The sequence below is a fragment of the Polypterus senegalus genome, chromosome 2 (genome assembly GCF_016835505.1).
Source record: "Polypterus senegalus isolate Bchr_013 chromosome 2, ASM1683550v1, whole genome shotgun sequence".
Taxonomy (NCBI): domain Eukaryota; kingdom Metazoa; phylum Chordata; class Cladistia; order Polypteriformes; family Polypteridae; genus Polypterus; species Polypterus senegalus.
Window position 1 is genome coordinate 310,558,036 of NC_053155.1, and position 24,599 is coordinate 310,582,634.

General features: G+C 37.4%; 1 protein-coding gene across 3 annotated transcripts in view; it reads right to left on the reverse strand.

Moving 5' to 3' along the window:
• arhgef7b (Rho guanine nucleotide exchange factor (GEF) 7b) overlaps positions 1-24,599 on the reverse strand; it is a 235,691-nt gene that overhangs the window by 54,320 nt on the left and 156,772 nt on the right. For all 3 annotated transcript variants that reach the window (XM_039745898.1, XM_039745900.1, XM_039745901.1), the window contains 5 exons: positions 21,300-21,395; positions 14,714-14,836; positions 8,379-8,517; positions 7,680-7,739; positions 6,060-6,206 (listed from right to left, as the gene is read on the reverse strand). In XM_039745898.1, coding sequence (XP_039601832.1) covers positions 6,060-6,206; positions 7,680-7,739; positions 8,379-8,517; positions 14,714-14,836; positions 21,300-21,395 — 565 coding nt within the window. The remainder of the gene's footprint in view (positions 1-6,059; positions 6,207-7,679; positions 7,740-8,378; positions 8,518-14,713; positions 14,837-21,299; positions 21,396-24,599) is intronic.

Below are 24,599 nucleotides of genomic sequence, written 5' to 3' on the forward strand. Positions count from 1 at the left end.
ACTCAAGGACATTCATAGAGTTGTCCTGAAGCCACTCCTTTGATATCTTGGCTGTGTGCTTAGGGTCGTTGACCTGCTGAAAGATGAACCATCACCTCAGTCTGAGGTCAAGAGCGCTCTGGAGCAGGTTCTCATCCAGGATGTCTCTGTACATTGCTGCAGTCATGTTTCCCTTTATCCTGACTAGTCTCCCAGTTCCTGCCGCTGAAAAACATCCCCACAGCATGATGCTGCCACCACCATGCTTCACTGTAGGGATGGTATTGGCCTGGTGATGAGCAGCGCCTGGTTTCCTTCCAAACGTGACGCCTGGCATTCACACCAAAGAGTTCAATCTTTGTCTCATCAGACCAAAGAATTTTGTTTCTCATGGTCTGAGAATCCTTCATGTGCCTATTGACAAACTCCAGGTGGGCTGCCATGTGTTTTTTACTAAGGAGTGGCTTCCATCTGACCACTCTACCATACATTGCTGCAGAGATGGTTGTCTTTCTGGAAGGTTCTCATCTCTCCACAGAGGACCTCTGGAGCTCTGACAGAGTGACCATCAGGTTCTTTGTCACCTCCCTGACTAAGGCCCTTCTCCCCCGATCACTCAGTTTAGATGGCCGGCCAGCTCTAGGAAGAGTCCTGGTTGGTTAGATCTTCTTCCACTTATGGATGATGGAGACCACTGTGCTCATTGGGACCTTCAAAGCAGCAGAAATGTTTCTGTAACCTTCCCCAGATTTGTGCCTCGAGGCAATCCTGTCTCGGAGGTCTACAGACAATTCCTTTGACTTCATGCTTGGTTTGTGCTCTGACATGAACTGTCAACTGTGGGACCTTCTATAGACAGGTGTGTGCCTTTCCAAATCAGGTCACATCAACTGAATTTACCACAGGTGGACTCCAATGAAGCTGCAGAAACATCTCAAGGATGATCAGGGGAAACAGGATGCACTGGAGCTCAATTTTGGGCTTCATGGCAAAGGCTGTGAATACTTATGTACATGTGCTTTCTCAATTTTTTTATTTTTAATAAATTAGCATAACAAAATGTGGAAAAAGTGATGTGCTGTGAATACTTTCTGGATGCACTGTATCTGGACCAGGAGATATTCACGTACATTGGAAACCATAGTGAGGTTTGGTATTGAAAGTAAGAGCTACTATTTAAAAAACCAAAGCGTAAACCATGGATGTAGTCAAAAAGTGAACAGCCACACGTCTGCTACAAAAAGGGTATCAACACAAAACATAAACATGAAACTGACAATGAAGTTGAAAGGTTAACTGCCATAACTTAAAAATTAAAAGACATACTGTCACCAAAACTAGGAGCAAAACTGTTAACAATGTCAAAAGTGGAACTGCTATTAGTCAAAAACCAAATGACCTTCTAAAGTATGAATACTGAAGTTGCTCAAAAGTTGGATCCTAAAACCAGAGGAGCTCTAGAGAAAACCGAAGTGTAAAATTTTAAGTAAAGCTAAAATGAGAATTGCCACCAAAATCTAGATTTAAAACCATACCACAGTCTGAAAGTAAGCTGCTATAAAACTCTAAACCGTACAAAATTAAACAGCAAAAAGCCACTAAAATCTAGACAAAAGATTGTTGCAGAAGCTAAAATGAGAGTTGAATTTGATAAAAAAGGGGAAGTCATTCATGCTAGAAGGCTCATGCCGAATCGTGCAGAATCATGCAGAATCGTGGATGTTGTATCGAATGCAGTGGTGCTGGTTTACAAAGCGAAGAATCTGTGAAATGATACACAGCATCGGTCCTTACCAACAGTGCTGTGCATCTTAGTAACATAGTCTCATAATGTTGAAGCTACAAAACAGCGACGTGACACTTAGTCTCATAATGTTTAAGCTACAAAACAGCAACATGACAAACTTAAAAATAAATATGAATAAAATTACATTAAGAAGTTAAAATATGAACATACATCAACCATGTATTAATGTCCTATGACAAATGAAGCCTCCAAAAACCGACAACAAGGTAGATGAAAAAATTAAAGAAGCAAAAAAAATGAACAAACTGCCCCAAATCTTAATAAACTGTATGGTTCTGATGCCCTTTGCACTTTGAAAATTTAATTAATTTCTGAAAATAATGATAGACAATTAGTTCTCCTTTTTCAGTTGCACTCTTCTTGTCATATTATGAACTACTACAACCAGTCTTCTATTAAACAGGGTAATTTATACTCACACCATCTTGTCATAACACGACCAATTAGCTCAAATACACTAATGAACAAAGAAATTCCACAAATTAACTTTAAAAAGAGGCATACTGTACATACAGGGTGGTCCAGATCTAATTACGCAGATCCAGATCATCTGGATGACTTTGATTTATGTCGGGATGATTCCAGTTCGGCGCGAAAACGATTCTTCATGTCGTCAGTTTGCACGCTTCTCGATGGTCTGGGATTTTTTGGGTGATTTTCTATGTAATAAACTTAATAAGTTATAGCGTAATGAAAATTGCATCATTAGATCTGGACCACCCTATAGTACATAGGATGAAACAATGATGGTGTTTCAACTTTTTCAATTGGTAAATTTCGCTAAAGTTCTAAATGAAAAGAGGGAAGGGCATTAACAGATTATGCCTAAAATACACAATTTTTGTTTTCCAAAGAAATCCATACATAGGCATTATTATGTTCACTGTTTAGAATTCTCTCCAGAAACACATTTCAGGTATTTAAGCCTATAAATTAAAATGTCTAGAAGTTGATGTACTGTAACTGTACATTCCTTCAGGTGTATCCAAACATTTAACTTCTGCATTATGTGCATATTTTTGTGTATGTTACACAATGATTTTTCTGTTTTTATTTTAAAGGTAGCAATAAAGTTCCCTCAGTTTTCAATATGTTACTGTGGTCTGTGTAATCAATAAAGTTTGCACTGATATACCTAATCTTCATATTAAAAGTTATCCTTTCATATATAATATGTATTTCTACATTATAACAATAATAATAATATTGTTGCTGTCAAATTGCTTTTTGCAACATATGAAAAATTAATTCGTGTGCTCTTTCAGGAGAAACCCTGAGGGAGTTTGTTTTGTTCCTGGAGATTTCTACTAAATAGGCTGGCAAAGCCCTTGGTTAAACACTAAATGGTTTATTGTACCAAAAAATGTTATCCTAAAGTTGTAAGAACTGTTTCCATATCCTGTTATTTGAGAACCTCACAACTGCTGGACTGTGGAAATGCTGGAGTAGCACAACTGCTGACTACTTCAACCCTGAGACTTTTGAATTGCGCCCCTCCTTAAGTTTCCACCCTGTAAATTTCTGAAAGCTTCAACAGCAGCTGAAGAAGGTAACATGCCGGAGCATAGACAGCACATCATCCAACCTGTCAATATTCAATGGAGGTCTCCCAGCAAGGCCTGATCTGGAATTATGCTGAATGATTCCTTAATACAAGCTAAGCTTAATAATCCCGTTAGCGCCCAGCGTCCTATAAATAGGACACTTACTTTTTATTTTTTTGCATTTGTCTAATACCATATATTTCTTTTGAAGTAATTATTTATGAAAGAAGAAACTCTATTTATGAGTGTGTTATTTATTTTTTATTATGCATAACTTTTAAGATCTCTAGGCCGATTTGATTTTGAAGAATTTTTTTCATGTTCGTCACTCTTCCTAATTTTTGTATTTTGTGCAATGAACATATATTTCAAATGTGAAATATTGATCAGATCATATTTATTATGCATCACTGGGTGTATATTCGAAGGTGGGAGCGTCGTCTTTTCTTTAGTCTTTTCGTGGCACCTCTGAGATTTGTGCCGTCCTATTTATAGGACGCTGGGACATAAAGGCATCAGTTCCCTTCGTCACTCGCCCCGTTCGTAGAGCACCGTCTGTTTCATTTTTCAAATTTCATTTTGTCAATCGATGAACTGAAAATATTTTTTGGATTACTTTTGCTGTCCGGATATCACAAAGTGCCCAGTGAAAGGCACTATTGAAGTGAAGATAGTGATTTAGGAGTCGATATTGTAAGAAATGCAATGCCAAAAAACAGGTACCTCAAACTAAAAAGCATGCTGCACTTCAATGACAACAGCAAGGTTCAAGAGAATAAAGACGATAGAGGGTTCAAAGTGCGCCCTCTAATAGTCGCTCTGAATAAGAATTTCAGAAGATGGGGCATATTTGACAAACACCTTGCAGTCGATGAAATGATAGTCAAATATTATGGTCACCATGGATTGAAGCAGTTTATCAGAGGGAAGCCGATCCATTTTGGATACAAATTTTGGGCACTGTGTGGATCAAGCGCCTATTGTTTCCACTTCAATTTATACTGTGGTAAGGAAGTAGCTCAGAATGAGAGAGATTATTTGGCATTAGGGTCCCGCGTTGGTCTAAATATGTTGAACCCTGTCCAAGAGCCTGCAAGTCACTGGGTGTTTTTCGACAATCTCTTTACCAGCAGAAATTTGCTTATTCATTTGAGAGATGTTGGTTTTAGAGCTTCTGGTACACTGAGGCAGAACCGCCTGTGCAAATGCCCTTTGAAAGATTCCAAGGAATTGTCTAAGGAGCCCAGGGGCACTTTTGATTCTGCATTTGATTCAGAAGGAGAAGTTCTGTTCATGAAGTGGAACGACAACAACTGTGTCGCTATTGGGACATATTTTGACACTGTTTATCCCCTGAGTCATGCATCACGTTTGGAGCAGGACGTCAAGGCAGAAGGTGTCTGTTCCACAACCAAATGCAATCAAATCATACAACAAGTACATGGGTGAAGTTGACCACCATGATTGGTTAGTGGGAAAAATACGATGTGTCCATGTGTGGTAAAAGTGGTATTGGTGTTTATTCACAAGAATGCTTGACATGGCAATTGTAAATGCCTGGATTGTGTACAGGAAGGTTTCTCATTCTAGCATGGACCTCCTTGAATTCAGAAGAAATGTCGCCATTGCTTATTTGAAAAGAAACACTTCAAAGCACGGGAGAGCAGCCAACACATCCTCTTCAACATCCATCAGAGACATTAGATACGATGGAAAGGATCACTTTGTATCAAGACGAGACAAACAAAGGAGATGCCAGGGAGAAAACTGCAATGCAAAACCTCTCACCTTTTGTAAAAAATGTGAAGTAACTTTGTGCAAGAACTGTTTCACCACTTATCACACCCAGAAATGATAAATTCATGTTTCTTTTTTTTTCATTTTCAATATGTTTTTGTAGTTGTTATTGCATACAAATGTAAAAACAAACGTAATAAAAATATTTGTCATTCAAATTCATTCTTATATATAATTTTTCTAATTTGTGAAATGTTACCTTATTGTCCCAGCGTCCTATTTTTAGGACAGTCCACCATTTGCAACAGTTAAGAGATATTTTTCGAAAAATCATACATATTGCTTCTAAATACCCTTCTAAACAAATTATTAACAAATTTTCAATAAAAAGTTTATTTAAAAAAGTATGGGCTTTAATGGGTTATAATTACTATGTTTTGTGATTGGTTTTTGTCATTGCCGGGGTTACTATGTTGCCATTGTGGCACTGAAGCAGAATTATAAGTGGAATTACTTCTCCACTGTGCATTTCCTAGCATTGAACCCGATCTATTCTTGTAGCTACTGCTCCCTGTTGGGCACTTCTATAAATTGTACAGGCCTCTTAAATGTAAATGCATTTAATAAGAACACATTAAAATGAAAGTGAGACTGATGAGGCTGGGTATAATAACATTACTTCAGGAAACAATAATTATGTTTTAACTTTTTATAAGTTTATTAAAATTAATAATAAAATATATTTTTTATGCAGAGTATTTTGTGTTTATCAAGGAAGAAAAATCACCTTAAAGCATTACATTCTAGTAGAACACAACTCAATCTGCAACTATTCTACAGGTTTTGGAGTGTTAATGAAGGTATTGTATATGGAATATTCACAATGAAAAAACAGTGATCAATTTAAAAAAACACTGTAGGTTAACTTTTGAGTAATTATCACTGACTTTCATGCTTTATGACCTTCAGGTTTTACTGCTGTTGTACTTTACCTCACTTCCTGCACAATGTATCATGACTTGGGACATGAAGATGACATTTCCAAGTGTTTTGATGTCATCACCTTCCCAGCAGCGGATAACTTCAGTCAGGATTTGTAGTTCCAGTTCTTTTCTTTTCCGCACTTCTTGACACTGGGCCTGTTCAAGTCAATGAAATATAAATACCTTCTGTATCATAGAAAACAGCTCCAAAATTTCATAGATTTTAATTGAGGAATATAATGGAACAAAAAATGCTGCAGCTTGACAGAAATCCTTTCAAACAACTTGTCATATTTACAATTTAAATAAATATAAGTGTTAAAGATATTTAGTTATATAAGACTATCAAAGACAAAAAGAATGTCTAACTACTAAAACAAGTTTAATGTTGTGTGTTTGCAATAATTTCAACAATTCAACAATTTAAATGGCACATCTTTGCTTTCATATTCATACATTCTTCATTAGTTTCCCTTCTTGTTTTTGAAAAGTACAAAAATTAAAAATGACGAGAAAACTAATGTTACGTAACATGACTAAATTGGCCTTACTATAATTAAAGACTGTAATGTAGTATATAAAAATGATTTTTTCAGGGTTCTGAGGCACAGTAATTGAATATTAGGAAGAGTTACCAGTACAGAAAACAAAAAGACAAGTCGATAAGAAAGAAGTTAATATGCCTGCTCATCGCTGGAAGGGAAATGATTCAACCTGGTGGGAGTTTGTAACAGAAGAAAAGATAAAGGAGACATCAATACTGCCGGTCTACAAGAGGGGATATAACCTGACAATAGAACACAACCTCTGGACTCTGACACAGAAATTCAAAGCCACCTCCCTCTTCTCTTTGACACAGAATCATTGTCAGAGTTTTTGGCAAGCACTCTGCTAGCTGTGGGAAATGCAGCCAATATGTAAGGGAAGTGGGAAAGTTAAAAACAAAGAACAGAGACCTATTTGGTGTTCGAAACATAATTTTAGAAGATAAGGAAATGGATACAAAATCTTCCAAACTGTCAGGGGCAGGGGACCAATGTTAAGAAGGCCTGGGAAAGTACTGGGTGTTTATTGTGCATCTCTTCACTACTGTAATGTTAGTTTAAACATTGGTTACCTATGCCTGTTACTGATTTTCTGTTTGGTATTTGACCTCCATGGTATCATTCTGGGCGCAAGGATTCTACATCAATGCAGTCCAAAACTCTCTGACTTCATGTTTCACTGTTCAATATTGTTTCACCTCCTATAACTTCTTGCTTGTTAGCTGGGGCATTTGTATGCACATTTCAAGTTTGTGGTGGTACACAGATTTAAAAAAATCTATTAAAATTAAAAGGTAAATATGAAAATGTAATTTTACATGTTACTTGCATATTTCATATTTTACGATGATATACCTAAAAATGATTTAAAAGAATCCCTGAATATTTGAATAATTTACTAAAATTACAAAAACAGAAACTTAAAGTCTAGATGTTTCTGCTTCACTTTTTTTATTCTTTTACATCAATAAACATTTGCATGTCATGTTCATATTAAAAGCAGAAAAAATCTTTTTTATTACTTTCAACTTTTTTAAAGTGGATATATGTGTACTATGAGTGGGTAAAACAGTTAAAGACTTACAGAAAGATTTTTAAATGTTGTCATGGCTTTCTGAATATCTGGTCGATCAGGGTGATAATCCTGAAAATAAAATAATTAAAATAAATTTTAATTATTAATTTTTAATTTTTTTTTTTTTTTCAGCATGGTTAAGTCTGTAAATAAATTTTGTAACATACCATAATATAACATTCAGATTTATTTATTTCAATTATGAGTTTCAGAGGGCCTGAGCCTATGCTGGAGGCACTGGGCACAAGGCATGAATGAGCTCTGAAAAAGATGCCAGTCCACTTCAGAGCTCCATCATCCACAAACCCACACTGGGCCAATCTGGGATTGTCACTTGAGAGACACAGGTAAAAGGACAGTGTGTGGAACCTGAACCCTCTTATGTGAACAGTAACATTTATTTTGGGATATTCACAAATGACTGCTATGCCAGTGCATCTTTTGAAAGAACTTAATTTCACTTGATTCACAAATGGTTAGTGCCTATTCCTGCAGCCCCTGACATTATGCTGCCTTGCTACATAATGTTTTAAACATGAATAAAGAACACTACAACTCCTGGCATTGCTTCAACACACATTATTTAAAAATAAAGAGAAGAAACTTGGATGAGCGACCAGAAATTACTGTTGATAAATCAGGATGAACTAATTAAAATATTTATATTACATTTATATTCATATTTATTATATTTAGATTTATATGTACCTCCATGTGTCTTTCCAGTTCTTTAAGTAGTGTTGGGTATTTGTCCAGTCTCATGAAAGGTTTACTGAGGCCAGTGGTCAGTATTAAAATTCCTGGGCTGGTAGCTCCTTTCATTTCCATGAATTCTCCAAGCTCTTCACTACATTAATTAAAGCAAACAATTACATGCAGAGATAGTTTAGGAAAAAAAGACAGATAAAGGTATAAAGGTAACTTGTCAAATTTAATTTAAAGTTCATTAATAAGCTGTAGGGAAATAAAATAGATAATTAAATTCAGAGAAGAGCAGAATGAGGTGAAGCCATTGGTGGAATACGTCAAAGGCCTGTCCCTTGGACCATTAATTACCCTTTAATACTGTAATTGTGGTACAGTTAGCAAATTTGGGAATTATGCAGAAGAAAAAACCTGACTAACAGCAAATACTGAAGGGGCAGCAAAAACCACAGGCTTGCTTACTTCCCGTAGTGCATCCTGCTGCTATCGCTTCCCCAGGCAGATGACACACACATACACAGCTGTCCACATCTATTGCTCCATGGTCCAGTTCTGATGCTCACATGCCCAATGTAAGTGCTTTTGGCAGTGGACGGGGTCAGCCTAGGCACTCAGATCCGTCTGTGGCTACGCAGTCCCATACACACTGTGTTCTAACATCTTTCTTTCATGGACAGCAATAAGTTTTTTAGAGATTTGTGCTACAGTAGCTCTTGTGTGGGATTAGACAAGATGGCCTAGCCTTCACTTCCCATGCGCATCACTGAGCATTAGGTGCCCATGACTCTGTTGCTGGTTAACCTGTTGTCCTTCCTCGAACTAGTTTTGGTAGGTATTAACCACTGCATACCAGAAACACTCCACAAGACCTGTCATTTTGAAGAAGCTCTGACCCAGTCACCCAGCCATCACAATTTCGCCCTTGTCAAAGTCACTCGGGTCCTGAGGTCATTTTCTCACTTCCAACATGTCACTTTCAAGAACTGACTACTCACTTGCTGCTTAACAAAACCCAACCCCTGACAGCTGCCAATGTGATGAGATATTTAGTGCTACTCACTTAACCTGTCAGTGGTTTTAATGCTGTGGCTGATCCGTGTAGGCACTGTATTTCATAGATTTACAATTGTTATTAACCTCTACTATTTGCAATGGTAATCGAAAGGTTGCTGGTTCAAATCCCGTAAATGCCAAAAGTGACTACTTTGTTGGGCCCTTGAGCAAGGCCCTTAAGCTGCAATTGCTCCGTCCTGGGTATGATGTTAATCTGCATCCAGCCCTGCATGTAGATCCTTCCAACCTGCAGGGAAAAACCTGGGGGTTGGTGGCAGAATTGGCACTCCAGCCACCATAAAAAAAACCTCACACTGTTCCACTCCAACTGAACTAGTGTGATTGCAAGGCTGCACTCGGGTCCTAATCTGGGACCCTGAGATGGTTTGTCATGTGGTGGGTGTGGCAATGCACTGTATCAGCGCCTGCTCCTAACCTCCTCCTTCTCCTCTCTTTTCTTTTCTTTTCTGGTTTTCTGCACTGGTGTTTTGCGCCATTGCCACCTGAACAAAGTACTCTGCAACTGTTTGTCAATGAGACCCCACTGCACTGAATCTTCTAGTGCAAAGCATCAAAACAGCAACTACATAGACGCTTTATATTTGGTAGAATGTCCTGTGAGGGCTGGGAGGTCTTTTGGACTTGGAAACCCTGTAGGTTTATTTTCTCCCGCATCACACTAGCTGGGGTTTTAATTTTTGTGTCCTCCCTGGCCATCTGACCATGGCATCTTACTGAATTATAATCATTAGAGATTTAAGAAATTAATTTAACAAGTGAATCCACAATTAAGGTTTCTACTTTATCTGTTAATTGTTTATCTGTATTATGTATTGATTTATTCTTATTTTTGTTTTTAGTATTTCATGTATTTATGCATTCACATACTCATTTATTCCTAATTTATTGCTATTCTTTTTCCCCTGGCAGATTTTTCTTTAACATCTTAAAAATAAACTTTGAGCTACATGTTTTACATGAAAATGTGCTATAGAAATAAATGTAGTTCTTGTACTGGGTTACTGAGGTCACTCTCAATGAGGACAGGTGGAGAAGAAGAAGCAAAAGAACTGCAGGTGAGATGTGCTAGGAATATGGCTGGTTTGAAATTGAAAGTCAGGAAGAGTTCATGAAGAACAGACTGAGGAGTGTACAAAATGGTGTACAAAAAAGAAGCTACACTAGCTTAGTGGGGAAAATTAAAGTTTAATTTCAATTCTTTACTTATATTATATGACCAGAAGTTTCTGGACACATGACTATCAAATCTATATAAGTTTGCTAGACATGCTATTCTAAAACCATGGGCATTAAACTTGGAGATTCAGCACAATATCAAATATTAACATAATATATCTCAACATTATCATAATAGAGAACTAAAGAGCAAGTAAAGATGACACGACACTCCTCAACCAGTAATATTCATTTTAGTTGGGTTTATTTTTATATAGCGTTCTTTGCAGAGTGCAGGCTCATAATTCTGTAATACAGTACAAGAACACCCTCCTTGTAGAGTCATTTTCTGTGCTGCTTGTTTTTTCCAGCTCTTCAAATTGTAGAACTGCATGCCAAGGGTCACTTAAGCGGCCAAATAACATGACAACATTTTAGGCACATCTCTGTAGTTTGTGAGTTGTATCAGGCTCCAATTATTCCACTCTGTCATATTTTCCATTAGCGTTTTACTTTTTTTTTTTTTTTAATCTGGATTTAATAATGAAAATAAGGAAGTTTCATAGGCACCAGATTCATTTGTGTCATACAGCAAACATTTTGTGCCCATAAAGAGAAGCTATCCCAAATGTTAATAAATACAACACAGGCTCCAAATTCCCAAACTTTGCTTTGGAAATATTTGGGTTCTGAAAATGGCTGGGTGGAGCAGCAGATATAAGAAAATAAATACAAAACATAAGGTTAGCAATTATTTTTGCTGCCATTAATTCTCTATTCAGGAACTTTCCTGGTTACAGTTCTCAGGAGCCAGCAGTTTCCGTGAAGCTGAAAACATACAATGGAAAAAGCTCTGGTAAATCATATGATCATATTCACACACATACTCTCTCTCTCTCTCTCTCTCACTCAGGGTCAGTAAGAGACACCAATCAGCCAGACACAATGAATTCAAATTGTGGTAGGAAAATTGTGGCAATTAAATTTAAAAAGTTTAATTTGACACTGAAAAAAATGTACGAAAGAGAAGCACACTTGTAGAGGAGCTAGCATTGCTGCTTCTCAGCTTCAGAGGCCTGGGCTGACGTGTTGTCTGTTCAAAGTCACCGTGGTGTTTGCATCCCTATGCAATTTTTCTCCTATACTGTATTAAAAAATATTTGCATTTGCCTTGTGCAAGTCTACAATCTTGTCCCTGACATCCTTTTGACAGCTCTTTGGTCTTACCCATGGTGGTGGAGAGGTTGGAATGGAAGAAATTAATTCTGTGGACAGGTGGGCTTTATACACATAACGAGCTGAGATCAGGAGTATCTGTACTTGATTGATTGACTGACTGAAATCTGTGTGCCATGTGGGCACACAGCCAATCTGTGGGAGTCAGAATTCTGGTTGGATTGTATGGGATCAAATACTTATTTCTTTCAATGATATGCAAATTAATTTATATCTTTTACGTAATGTGTTTTTTCTGTATTTTTGGTTGATATTCTGTCTCCAAACATCGATCCATTTTCCAACCCATTGAATCCGAACACAGGGTCACGGGGGTCTGCTGGAGCCAATCCCAGCCAACACAGGGCACAAGGCAGGAACCAATCCCGGGCAGGGCGCCAACCCACCGCAGGACACACACATCCACACCCCAAGCACACATTAGGGACAATTTAGAATCGCCAATCCACCTAACCTGCATGTCTTTGGACGGTGGGAGGAAACCGGAGTACCCAGAGGAAACCCACGCAGACACGGGGAGTATGTGCAGGGAGGGCCCAGGAAGTGAATCTGGGTCTCCTAACTGCGAGGCAGCAGCACTACCACTGCGTCACCATGTCGCCCCTGGAGCCAATCCCAGCCAACACAGGGCACAAGGCAGCAATATTCTGTCTCTTTCCATTAAAATGAAACTACCATAAAAATTAGAGACTGTTTATTTCTTTGCAAGTGAGCAAACTTACAAATTCAGCATGGGATCAAATATTTATTTTGCCCACTGTATAACAGCTAGTGCATCCCTGTCTGTTGATATATATATATATATTTTTTTTAATTATTACATTTTGACATGAAATAGTATGGCAAGCACATTTGTCACTAATGACATTAATGAGGTTCTGCTCAGTTTCAGTGTAGCATAACTGGAACCTTAATTAATGTCATGACTTACACCTGTGCTTGCAATACTTGTGGTGGATTTTAGGAGGACCAGGCCCCTCATGGACCCTGTGATCATCAGAGGTGACTGTGCAGAGGGTGCAGACCTATAAATACCTGGGAGTGCAGCTAGATGATAAATTGGACTGGACTGCCAATACTGATGCTCTGAGCAAGAGAGGACAGAGCCAACTATACTTCATTAGAAGGCTGGCGTCCTTCAACATCTGTAATAAGATGCTGCAGATGTTCTATCAGACGGTTGTGGCGCCCTCTTCTACACGGTGGTGTGCTGGGGAGGCAGCATAAAGAAGAGGGACGCCTCACGCCTGGACAAACTGGTGAGGAAGGCAGACTCTATTGTAGGTACAGAGCTGGACGGTTTGACATCTGTGGCAGAGCGACGGGCGCTGAGCAGACTCCTGTCAATCATGGAGAATCCACTGCATCTACTGAACAGGATCATCTCCAGACAGAGGAGCAGCTTCAGCGACAGACTGCTGTCACCATCCTGCTCCACTGACAGACTGAGGAGATCATTCCTCCCCTATACTATGCTACTCTTCAATTCCACCAGGGGGGTAAACATTAACATTATACAAAGTTATTGTCTGTTATACCTGCATTGTTATTGTTCTTTATCAGTATGCTGCTGCTGGAGTATGTGAATTTTCACTTGGGATTAATAAAGTATCTATCTATCTATCATCTCAGGTCAATATGACTGCTATGAAAAAGGCCCATTAGTAATATGAAATCATGTGATGCCACCTATATGTAATGATATCTCAGCAATGACTCAAAAAACAAAGACCAGATTTTCCAGAGATGTTCATGACATTACAAGCTAGCTTTAGTAAAAAAAAATGTACCAATTTTAAAATAATTTTTTTTCACTATTCAATTTTTAATATTATAATCACTCATAACATGGTAATTTTTCATTTTGGGGATAGCATAGTACTCACTCAAAATATAGAGTTGGAAAGGAGCTTTAAAACTATATGGGAACAATTTCTGTGCAATTTGTATTTAGGGAGATATAGCCAGTCGAAATCATAAACTCCCTCCTCCAATAAGTTCAGGCTTTATTAGCTTAAATCTCCCTTTATATTGATCCAAAACACGTGCAATTTCATTTCCATCGCTTACTCATATGGCCAAATCAGCAAGACACGTTTTGCTAAAATATGTGACAATGAGTTCTAAAATTGTGATGATTTTCACATGGAATTACCCAGATCTACTTTCTTAGTGCTTTCAGGAATCACTATTATTATTACAAATTATACTGCAATAGTTTATTTAAGACGTCTCTACTATTATAATAAAAAAAACTTGGGTGGAGACGTTGATGTCCCCCAAGACAAAGCACTGAGACAAAAGGACAGCTACTGTACAAACTTTTAAATGATCGACATGCAGCGCGACAAGCAGAACACGTAGCTCAGCAGCAGCAAGCTAGCAGCTGATCCGTCCGCATTTCCTTAGCGTGCGTTCAGCCCAGTCCACCCATTCCCCCCATTTCACAACGAGAGCAGGGGTTTGAGCAGGGGGATTTTCCTCCTAGTATTTATTATATTAATCCACTTTACACACAACACTGAAGGAAGTCAGTCAAAGCAATTCCTCAGCTCTTGGTACCAGAACCCAAAGCACAGATTAAGGCCACCACTGCACCCGTGTCCTTCCTAACATCTGCTTTATGTGCTGTGTTATTGTAACAATTTAAAAGGAATTAAAAAGGTCAACTCCTATTGTGAATTGCAATACAGCATTAGAATAAAAAAAAAATATTCATTAAAAGTCTAGTACACAAATAAACCAAACAAAACAGAAATGGTAGTTCCATTCAAGTTCTATATGCATGCCTTGCAAATATAAAAAATCTGATATGGCAAGTATGCAATTAACCTGCAGGAGTGTTAAGAACTTGAAGAAGATAAGCCACATACCTGTGTTCAGTAAGGACATTAACTGCTGAGGGATGATTGGCACAATATGTCAAATACAGGCTTTTCATCTGAGGCATCAGGTTTAGGAAGAATCCCCCAATTCTCTGCTGAGTGTCAGGCAACCTAGAGAGAAAGAAAGAGCCATAAATAAGTAGCCTGACTTGACTGCAGTGTCCTGTACAATATATTCTTAGATTAGAAAGAATGCGTTCAGATAGACAGGCTTTTATTTGAAGATGAGCCATACAATTGTAAATTTAAATTGAAAATGATAACTTGCTACAAGATTACATTTTGGAAAAATACATCTGAACTTTCATGAAAGAAAATATTTAAAAACAAGTCGTGATGAATTCTAACTGATAAAGAGCACATTTTAATTTATCACAGAAATAACATCAGCCTACAGTCAGACTGTAAGATGTTTTATTTCCCACTTAATATTTTAGTGAACGGTACTATGCAATGTTTTATTTTTTACTTAAAAAACTGGAAATCAAATGACAATTAATGCTTGTTTTGAGGGGCAGTGGTAACAATGAAATCCTCCACAAGATGCCTTTAATATCGGCAAAATGTCACCATGTCAAAGTTCCAGGATATCAGAGCAGATTTTGACCTTGCGAGTGACTACAGCCTGGATACAAAGACAGCTAACTGTCATAAAAGAAGTTCTTGTGTGCCTGTGGGGTGACAGAAGTGACAGGTATGAATCAACCCCTCGTCGTCCCTTCACCAATTAAACCAAAGAGCCATTAAGCATCTAGCCTGGTAAAGGAGATAATGTATTATATAATGTGTTACAGTGCCACTGGCACTTATAGTGCTCTCCATAACGTTTGGCATAAAGATACATTTTCCTTGATTTCCCCCTCTGCTCCATAGTTTACAATTACAACCCAAACAAATTACAATCCAGACATAACTAAGGTGCACATTGCAGACTTTCATTTCCGGAGAGTTGCATTTGGTCACAGCATATAGAAATGACAATGACCTTATACATGAACACAGCAATGGCAGGTCACTATAATGTTTGAACACAGCAATGGCAGGTCTATTAAAGCCATCACATGCAGGACTTTGTCGCATATCCCTTACATGCAATGACTGTTTGAAGTCTGCAATTCATAGACATCACCAGGTGCTGAGGATTTTCTTTGGTGATATTCTGTCAGGCTTCTAATGCACACATCTTCAGCTTCTGCTTGTTTCAAGGGTTTTTCCACTTAGGTTTTCTCTTCAGCATATGAAAGGTGTGTTCAATTGGATTTAAATCAGGTGACTGGCTTGGGAATTCCAAGAATTATCCAGTTTTTAGCTTATTGTACGTTCAAGTGGCATCCACTGAGATTGGAAGCATTTATTGCAACTTGAGCAGATGAGATGTTTCTATACACCTCAGAATTCACTGTGTCACTGCCATTAGCATTTCTATCATCAATGAAGGTAAGGTTGCCAGTACCTGTAGCAGCCATACACGCCCAAGCCATAATAACTCCAGCACATTGTTTAACAGATGAGGTGGTTTACTTTGGATGTCAGGCAGTTGCTTTTCATCTCCACACTTTGCTCTGACCATCACCCTGATGCAGGTTCATCTTTATCTTGTCTGTCCAACAGACCTTTTTCCAGAATTCTGCAGACTCTTTTTAGTCCTTATTTCTGGTCTGTGGGACAGGTGTTTGTGACTTTTTCTTTACCCTAGTGAGGATTCTTCTGTCATCAGCAGTAGAAGTCTATCAGTCGCTAGGCGATTACTGAGCTCACCACAGAATTCTTTCTTCTTAACAATAATCCAGATGGATGATTTGGGTCACCATAAGGTTTTACTGATGTATCCAATGGTTTATTTCTTGTTTTTCATCCTCATAATGTTTTTTTTTTTTACTTTCATTGGCACTGCTCTTGTCCTCATGTTGAACAGTTGCAAGTACAGACTCCAAAGGGTAGAAGCAAGATGCAATATCGTATGCCTGAACTAAAGAAGCAATGAAACACCTGAGGAATCACAAACACCTGTGATGCCAACTGTCCAAAATACTAAGGTGCCTTGAAATGAGTGGGATGGTGGTGGGATTTGCATGTATAAAAAAGTGTTGTCATTTCTACATGGTGTGACCAAATTGTATGCAAATCTCCTTAAATGAAAGTCTGCAATGTGCCCTTTAATCATGTCAGAATTACTTGATTTGTAATTTTAAACTGCGGAACAGAGGAGTATCTGTTTGGTGTTCGCTTCTTTAATAAACTTGGCTACATGGCAGAAACCAGCTTCGGAAGGGAGTTAGTCGACTGTAAGGAACCCAAACTTGCTCGCTCAATGAGACAATTTACAGTCATTAATTAACCCAATTACAGATGAGCTGTCCTGAAATAAAAAAAAAAAAAAATCCTAATTAGACAGGCACATGTTAAATTCAAAGGCAAATTGAATACTTCCCCAAAAACACTAATGAGGAACGCTTAAAATGTGGTAAAGGGTTGTGGGCAGCAATTTCCTAACCAGTGGCAGGAGTTTAATGGCCTTCTGCCTATTCAATTGAGGTTTGCACATGACTGGTTTAGCCTCGTGCCTTTTACAAAATGTTCCACCAGCAATAGAGCAGTGTACTTTTTGTTGTGCTGGCAAATATACAGACGCATTTTATTTACTTTAAATGTCAATCAATTTTAATTTTGTTTTCCTGATTGTGTACACTGTGTGGCAACTGGTAGGCAGCATGGTGTAATGGCAAAGGCATCATATGGTAATTCACAAAGAAGCCCCTTCAATTCCCATCTCTGCCTCAAAGAGTTAAAAAAACACTTCACCTATTTTACTTGTATAAAAATAATTATAAACAGCTAGAGGTATAATGCAAGTCACAATACATAATGTAATAATGGTAACAAATAATTTGTTTGCAGAGTGTTGACGAAATGCATATGTACATCACATTTATTTACTGTGTACAGTGATACCTTCGAATCTGAACTAAATCCATTCCAGAACCCCGCTCGAGTTCCAAGCCAATTTTTCCCCTTTAAAGTAATAGAAACTGGATTAATTCGTTCCTGGGTCCCATGAACTCGAATTTTCAGAATGATTTTATTAGTAAATATACTGGATTTTAAGATAAAATATTAACACATAATAATAAATAATATTTGAATAAAAACGTAAAGTAATAAAATTAAAAATATAAAAACCTGTATTTACCTTGCCTCTCTGTGCATAACAATACTATGGATCCCAGTCCTTTTTTTGAAGATCTCGAACCACCCCTTACTAATTTGAGCACTAGTATCAGGCATACCTTTCACTAAATCATCGTGCAGGACCTTGGCTTTCTTACAAATTATCATCTCAGAAATCACATCACCAGCCAGCTGTTTTTCATTAATCCAAACTAAGAGGAGTTTTTCCATCTCTTCCATACTTTTCGATCTCCTACAGGTCACAACTGTCGTAACCCCTTTCGCCACATCAGCTGCTTTGATAGCTTCTTTATTTTTCAAAATCGTACAAACAGTCGATTTAGGCATCCCGAACATAGTAGCGAGATCAGCCACACGTGTACCACTTTCATGCTTAGGGAGAAGATCTTTCTTAACCTCAATTGTAGCTCAAACAGCTTTCCTCTTACTCTTATTTTCCTCACTACACTTTTAAGGACCCATGGCAAATACACTTGTTATAAAAAAATAACACAAAACAGGCACAAAAGCATAAAATTAGCAGCGAAAATAGCTGCAAAAATCACACCAGATGCTTTCACTACAGCTTCCGACAACGAACTGAACAACAAAATGTATGGGTGGCCCGAGCGCTGGGGAAACGTACACACAAACACACACGAACAACATGCTGCGCATTCGGATTCCAAAGAAGCATTCAGATTCCAAGTCAAAATTTGCTCAAATTTTTCATTCGGATTCCAAGTTGTTAGAGTTCTGGAGCGTCCAGATTCCGGGGGCAATACTGTATTTGCTTATGTACATCACATTTATATACTGTCGTCATTAAAGATGCATACTTTTTATGTTATCTACAATAAGACAAGACAGCACAATGACTGGAGCAACAAACCTTTAAAGTATGCAATCTGCTTCCACAATTGTAATACTTTGTTTTGTTTGGCTTAATTATTAAATTGTTATTCTTTCAATCTCTTTTAATCCTGCTACAAAGCACTTTTACTTTTTTATTAATGCAATTAATTACTTAATACTCCAGAGCTTAGCTGGGTATAATGCTGCAACATCTGTTATAGTATCAGCTAGTGGAGCCACTCTTAGATGCCCAGGCAGCAGCCATTCACTGATTCTACCAGAAGAATGAAATACGGATCTGAATGGTTTTCTATATGTCAGCACGTTAATTTATACTCCTTGACCACAGTAAAAGTGGAGTAGAAACTAAAGGGAGACTGAAGATTTCAAACAGGGGGCTGTTGCTTGATCATTGTGTACAGTGAGTTTAACGATACAGATGGCAGATTTACAGTCTTCTAAGATTATGGCAGTCTTACAACATGTCGATTCACTCTTTATATCCAAAAGCGGGCAAGCCTTTACCCATTTTTACTAGTTGCTTCCTATAATTTGTTTTGTCTTTTGCTTTTTCAGTGCCTTTTAATCAATTTATTTCAGCCTTCACATCTATACCAAAAACTCCCAGCCATAGCTGGGAATGTGTAGCATAGAAAATACAGATTGCCAAGAGGACTCTCTCTGATGTTGCTGAAAACAGAAAGCTGGCTTTAAGGAATGATTTTGTGTTCCTCCAGTCACAAAGAGTCTTGTATCAGCGCCCACCAGCAATCCATACATTTATATTTTGTATAGCACCTTCCACAATTACAACATGATAAAATGCTTTATCCTGCATTAAATGTTTCACTAAAAATCTTTATGTAAAACTTTTAGATTGCGTACTATGTACCTTGATGAAGGATGTGAGTCTTAAAAAAAAAAAAAAACATGCCTAAGCTATTTACTAACAATGTCTACCTAGTGGAGAAAGAATACTTTTGGGATTTTCAGATCAAAATAACTAGTCGATTAATTTTTATATGTGAAGTTTCTTCTCCCATCTAAAGTAAGCAAATACTTTTTATTTATTTATTTATTTACTCACGTCCATTTTTTTTTTAAACAAACAAGTATGGGTCAAATTCCATTGCAACAGACTCTGTTTTAATGAAATCCTTGTTTTAACAAATTGTTATTTTTGGTCCTAAAAAAAAAAAACTCATTACAGCAAAGTTCGTTTTAAAGGAAAAATTCTTTCTTTCATAAGAAAGCAGCAAGACGCATGTATTTCTTCTCTACCTGTACCGAAAACCACAATTCAGGAGCACTGCTGAACAGCTAATTAGATTTCACATTTATGTCACTTTGTTTACTCAACAATTGTCACACTCTTGCAGCTGCAGAGCTCAAGAAGGGTTACTGCTAAACAAAGGCATTGTGGGTGTATCTAGGGGGTGGAATAACTGTCAATCAAATTTGAATTCAACCGTACTTGCAGACCTCTGGAGGTTCATCACAGCACGACTCTTGACTCTTATTTCCGAGTTTCCGAGGGCACTGATCAGATTTAGGATTCATTTTTGGTTCCCCTTCAGAAATACTGGTGACTGCAGAGTTTCCCTCATATTTATGCTACTCAAAAAGTTTCCAATGTGTTTCATAAATTTGCTGAGGTTTTACCCTATGAACACATGCACACCATAATCTTTATAAAATAAATATAAATTGTTGCATTTATATGTGTCTTTGAATTTTGTACAAATTTATACATTTGATTCTTATTAACAAATGTGACCTTCACACTTTTCATCTAGCCTTTTTATGTAAAACTTTTCTGGGTTAAAAAGAAAAAAAAAGAGGTGACTCAAAAATATAACTCAAGTGGTGCCCATTCTAGAAAGTCCACATTATGGATGCCAGTTTGATAACTAAAGCCGTGCATGCTCCAGACTCCAAACAGGATCTCCGACCCCTCTCCCCTTGGACATTGATGTATAATAATAATGACTGCCCACTACAGACACTAACGACCACTGTTAATGTAACTAAAGCAATTAACTTTACAGAAAAATTTGGAACTTCTCACTGATATTGATGCAAGCAAGAAGAAAACAGATGTTGCCATCAAGTTTGGCATTACGTGATATATTACAATTCTATTAAATCGAAATCCCCATTAAAACAAATTATTTTCTTCGGGTCAGAGAACTTTTTGGTTATTCATGTCCCTTCCTAAATGCAATATGTACTGTATGTTTTAGGTTGTAAAAAACATCCACATTTTTTTGTCCCAACAACATATTAAATTCTGGTCCCCAGAACAGACAGCCATGAGCTCTAATCACTGTGCCAGTGTGCTACTTCAGGTCTTTATGAGATTAACAAAATATTTTTATTTTTGGATAGATTAGGCCAAATGATAACCAGCTGCTTCCCACTCAACATTAAACCACACTGACAATTTCCACTGAATCAGGAAAATACAGAAAAGTATTACTAAGCTACCAAAAAACACCGTTGTCTTGCACACAGTTGTGCAACTAACAAAACTCATTTGATTACTGCTTACTTTGTACACTCCTCCAAAGACTGAACAAGCATCTGCTGGAATGTGCTGATTTCTTCCAGATTTCCCAGGATGTGAGTAATGTTCGTTGAGCTTAATCTGTTTTATACAATAGGAAAGACAAAGAAAATACACAGATTAATAGCAAAAATGACATAACCATTTTCATTTACATATTCAGATATGATAACAAAATAATAAACTTTGCTATTTGTGTTAGAGATTTATGAAAGAGACATTAATCCATTTAATAGCTATACAATTTACAAACTCATCAATCTTTAATTGACGTTAGACTCCAAAAATGAAAGGTCCAGCAAGTCGTCAAAGACTTGTACCTCCACCTTTTCTACTTAAAACAACAAAACAACCACAATGAATATGTTTAGCAACCAGAGTTGTGGTGTCGTTGATAAACAGCTTTCAACTTTAACTTTATTATATTACTTCTAACTTTAGTTTTCACAGGAGACTGTAGGATAGACTTGCATTATCCATTTTGACTGGCTGGAACACAAATCCATGGCTTAGCAAGCTGCTGGAAGACACTCTTAATATCAGTTTATTTTGGACTAGGCCTCTCTTTGTAATGCAGCCTCTGGACCTTATCTGATAAAAGGATCAATAACTAAATGACATCTCAGAGCCATTGAACTTTGCACCAATGGCCTTATGTGCACAAAAGAAGTCAATGGCAAGATGTCCCTCCTGCCTTTAAATACCCTAGCACAACCTAACATTGCTTCCTCCATTAAACTTACCGCTTGGCATGGCTGTACCTTCTACAGTCTGGGTGTAGCATGGTCCCCATAGACTAAGAAATGGTCATAACAAAGACAAGAGCAATCTGTTCTACTCAAAAAGATATCCTGTGCTCGACTGGAAAAATGGAAGACCATCTGCACAAGGGGTGCCATTAGTCCAAACCTTGCTAAGATAGCATGTGCCAAAGCTGAGAAAGACCCCTGTAAGGCCAAGCATTTGTCTTGCTGAAAATGGTAACTGATCTCCAGATGTCCCTAACACATGATTCTGCTAGCAATATGAGGACTACCACAATTTATTTAAACCTCAAAAAGAAACTGCAGTACCACCCGAAACTAGGTGTAACCAACATGAGAAAGAATATGAGCTCCTAAAACAAAGAAAGAAAATGTGCTAAAGATGTCTGGAGAAAGCTGACCAGGAAAGGAACAAAGTATCGCATATACCAGAAAACCACATACACCTACTTAGATTCCATGAACTATTAATTGTAAATTAATAGATTGGTCAAATTCAGTTAATTCTTTATTGTATTCATGTCACAGTAACTGAAAGATAAAAACTGTTGTGAGGGGTAAATTCATATAAGTTTCCTACGAAACCCACTAATTCACATTGCACACACAGAGAAACTCTGTGAAGCCAGCGCAGAAGCTAGCTACGAGGAAATGAACGCCACAGTGTAGGCAATAGAAGCCCTATAATCAGCTAACGAACTTATCCATTAAGATTAGAATTCATAAGTTATGTGCCTTTACCAATGTGTCTAACATGACTATGATCCAAAACGCAAGGCCCAGCCGACGCTTCAGTGGCTATAGCAGAAAAAAGTGATGGTCCTGGTGTAGCCATCGCAGTCTCCTGACCTCAATATCTTTGAGCCACTTTGGTGAGATCTGAAATGTGTAGTTCATGCGAGAAAACCCAAGAATTTACAGGACCTGGAGGCTTTTGCCAAGAAGAATGGGCAGCTCTACCATTTGAGAAAATCAAGGGCCTCATCCACAACTATCCAACAAGACTGAACCCCATCATTGATACTGAAGGGGGCAGTACAAAGTATGAACAACAAAGGGTATGCAAATTTTCGAACAGGTACTATCTCATTATTTTCCTGATTATATTTTGTTTAATTGGTTGTGCTATTCTGTGATGCCCTCCATCCATCCATCCATCCTCTTCCGCTTAATGTGCAAAATGACTTCTTAAGGCAAGATGTAGAAGGGCCGGAGTTGTCTTGCAAGCTTGCATATTGTAATCTTTTTAGTTAGCCAATAAAAGGCGTCATTTTGCTTGACTTCTCACTACATTCATAATGGCTAACATGGTACAACACCCTAGTACTATTGACATGGCTGTGAAAAATAACAGGCATCAACTTGCAATGCACATTTTGTTTTCTCTAATTTAATTTCCAGCAGCTATGAAATGTAGATGCTAATATATATAGGACATTGTGGTAAGTCTTTGATACTTTTGTGTCATTTTGAACTTACTGATAGCTACAGCTCCATTATTGGCAACAACTCCCTAATATCCAAGCCAGAAGTTATTATGTGAGCTTGAGGGGTTGATGTTGGTTTTTATTATTATATTTGTTTATTTTTGGAGCTTCTGAAAAACTGGGTATAAATAAAGCTAATAATAATAACATAACAAATGAAGAAACAGAATTGCACAGACAGGCTACTTTGGGAATTTGGAAAAGGGCGCTAGGATGTCAAAACTATCCCACAATGCCCACTTTGAGCAAGAAACATATCCTTTCTTTAAGAAAATAGTACCAGTTTATTTTGCTTTAAGTTTTAAGTCGCTTGTTTTCACAATCCAAAAACATAAATGCAAAAACAGGATAGGCATTTATTTTTTTTAAATTAAACTGCTAAAGAACAAAGCTCAACAGGCTGGTTGTGCATTTAAATAAGTAAGGTTTTTATGGTGAGACTAAATTATAAACGGTACGTGTGCACCTTCCCAATGGTGCCTCCATTAATCTAACGCTAATGTTATTGACAGCATTTTGAGACGGACCACACCATAACACTGCACTACTGAAGCAAAACACACAAAGAGTCAGGAAATCACTGTGACACTATAGCCTCTTATTTGAACTACAATTAACAGTTACAAAGTCATCTAACTTGTATGTTTTAAAATAAAAAAAAAAAAAGAAGTGGGAGGGAAAACCAGAGTATTGATTTTCACAATGAATTTCCTATAATAATTACAGAAATCAGTTATTCTGTAGGGATGTTTTATTGACTTAAACACAATCCACAACAGCTTTAAATTCTGCATGATGCATATTGAGCTGCTTGTTAGAATTTGTATACCTTAGTATCTTAAATCAATAATTTACAGAATTCACATTTTTTCAGTTTTACTAATAATTTATTGTTAAGTTAAACTAAATTATAAGGAAAAATTGAGTATGTTGTCATTATAAACTAAGAAATTCCTAACCCATCATGAAAAATGCCATTTAAAAAATACTGAAAACTGTAAGAGCATTTGTCTATCTATACCATAACTACAGTA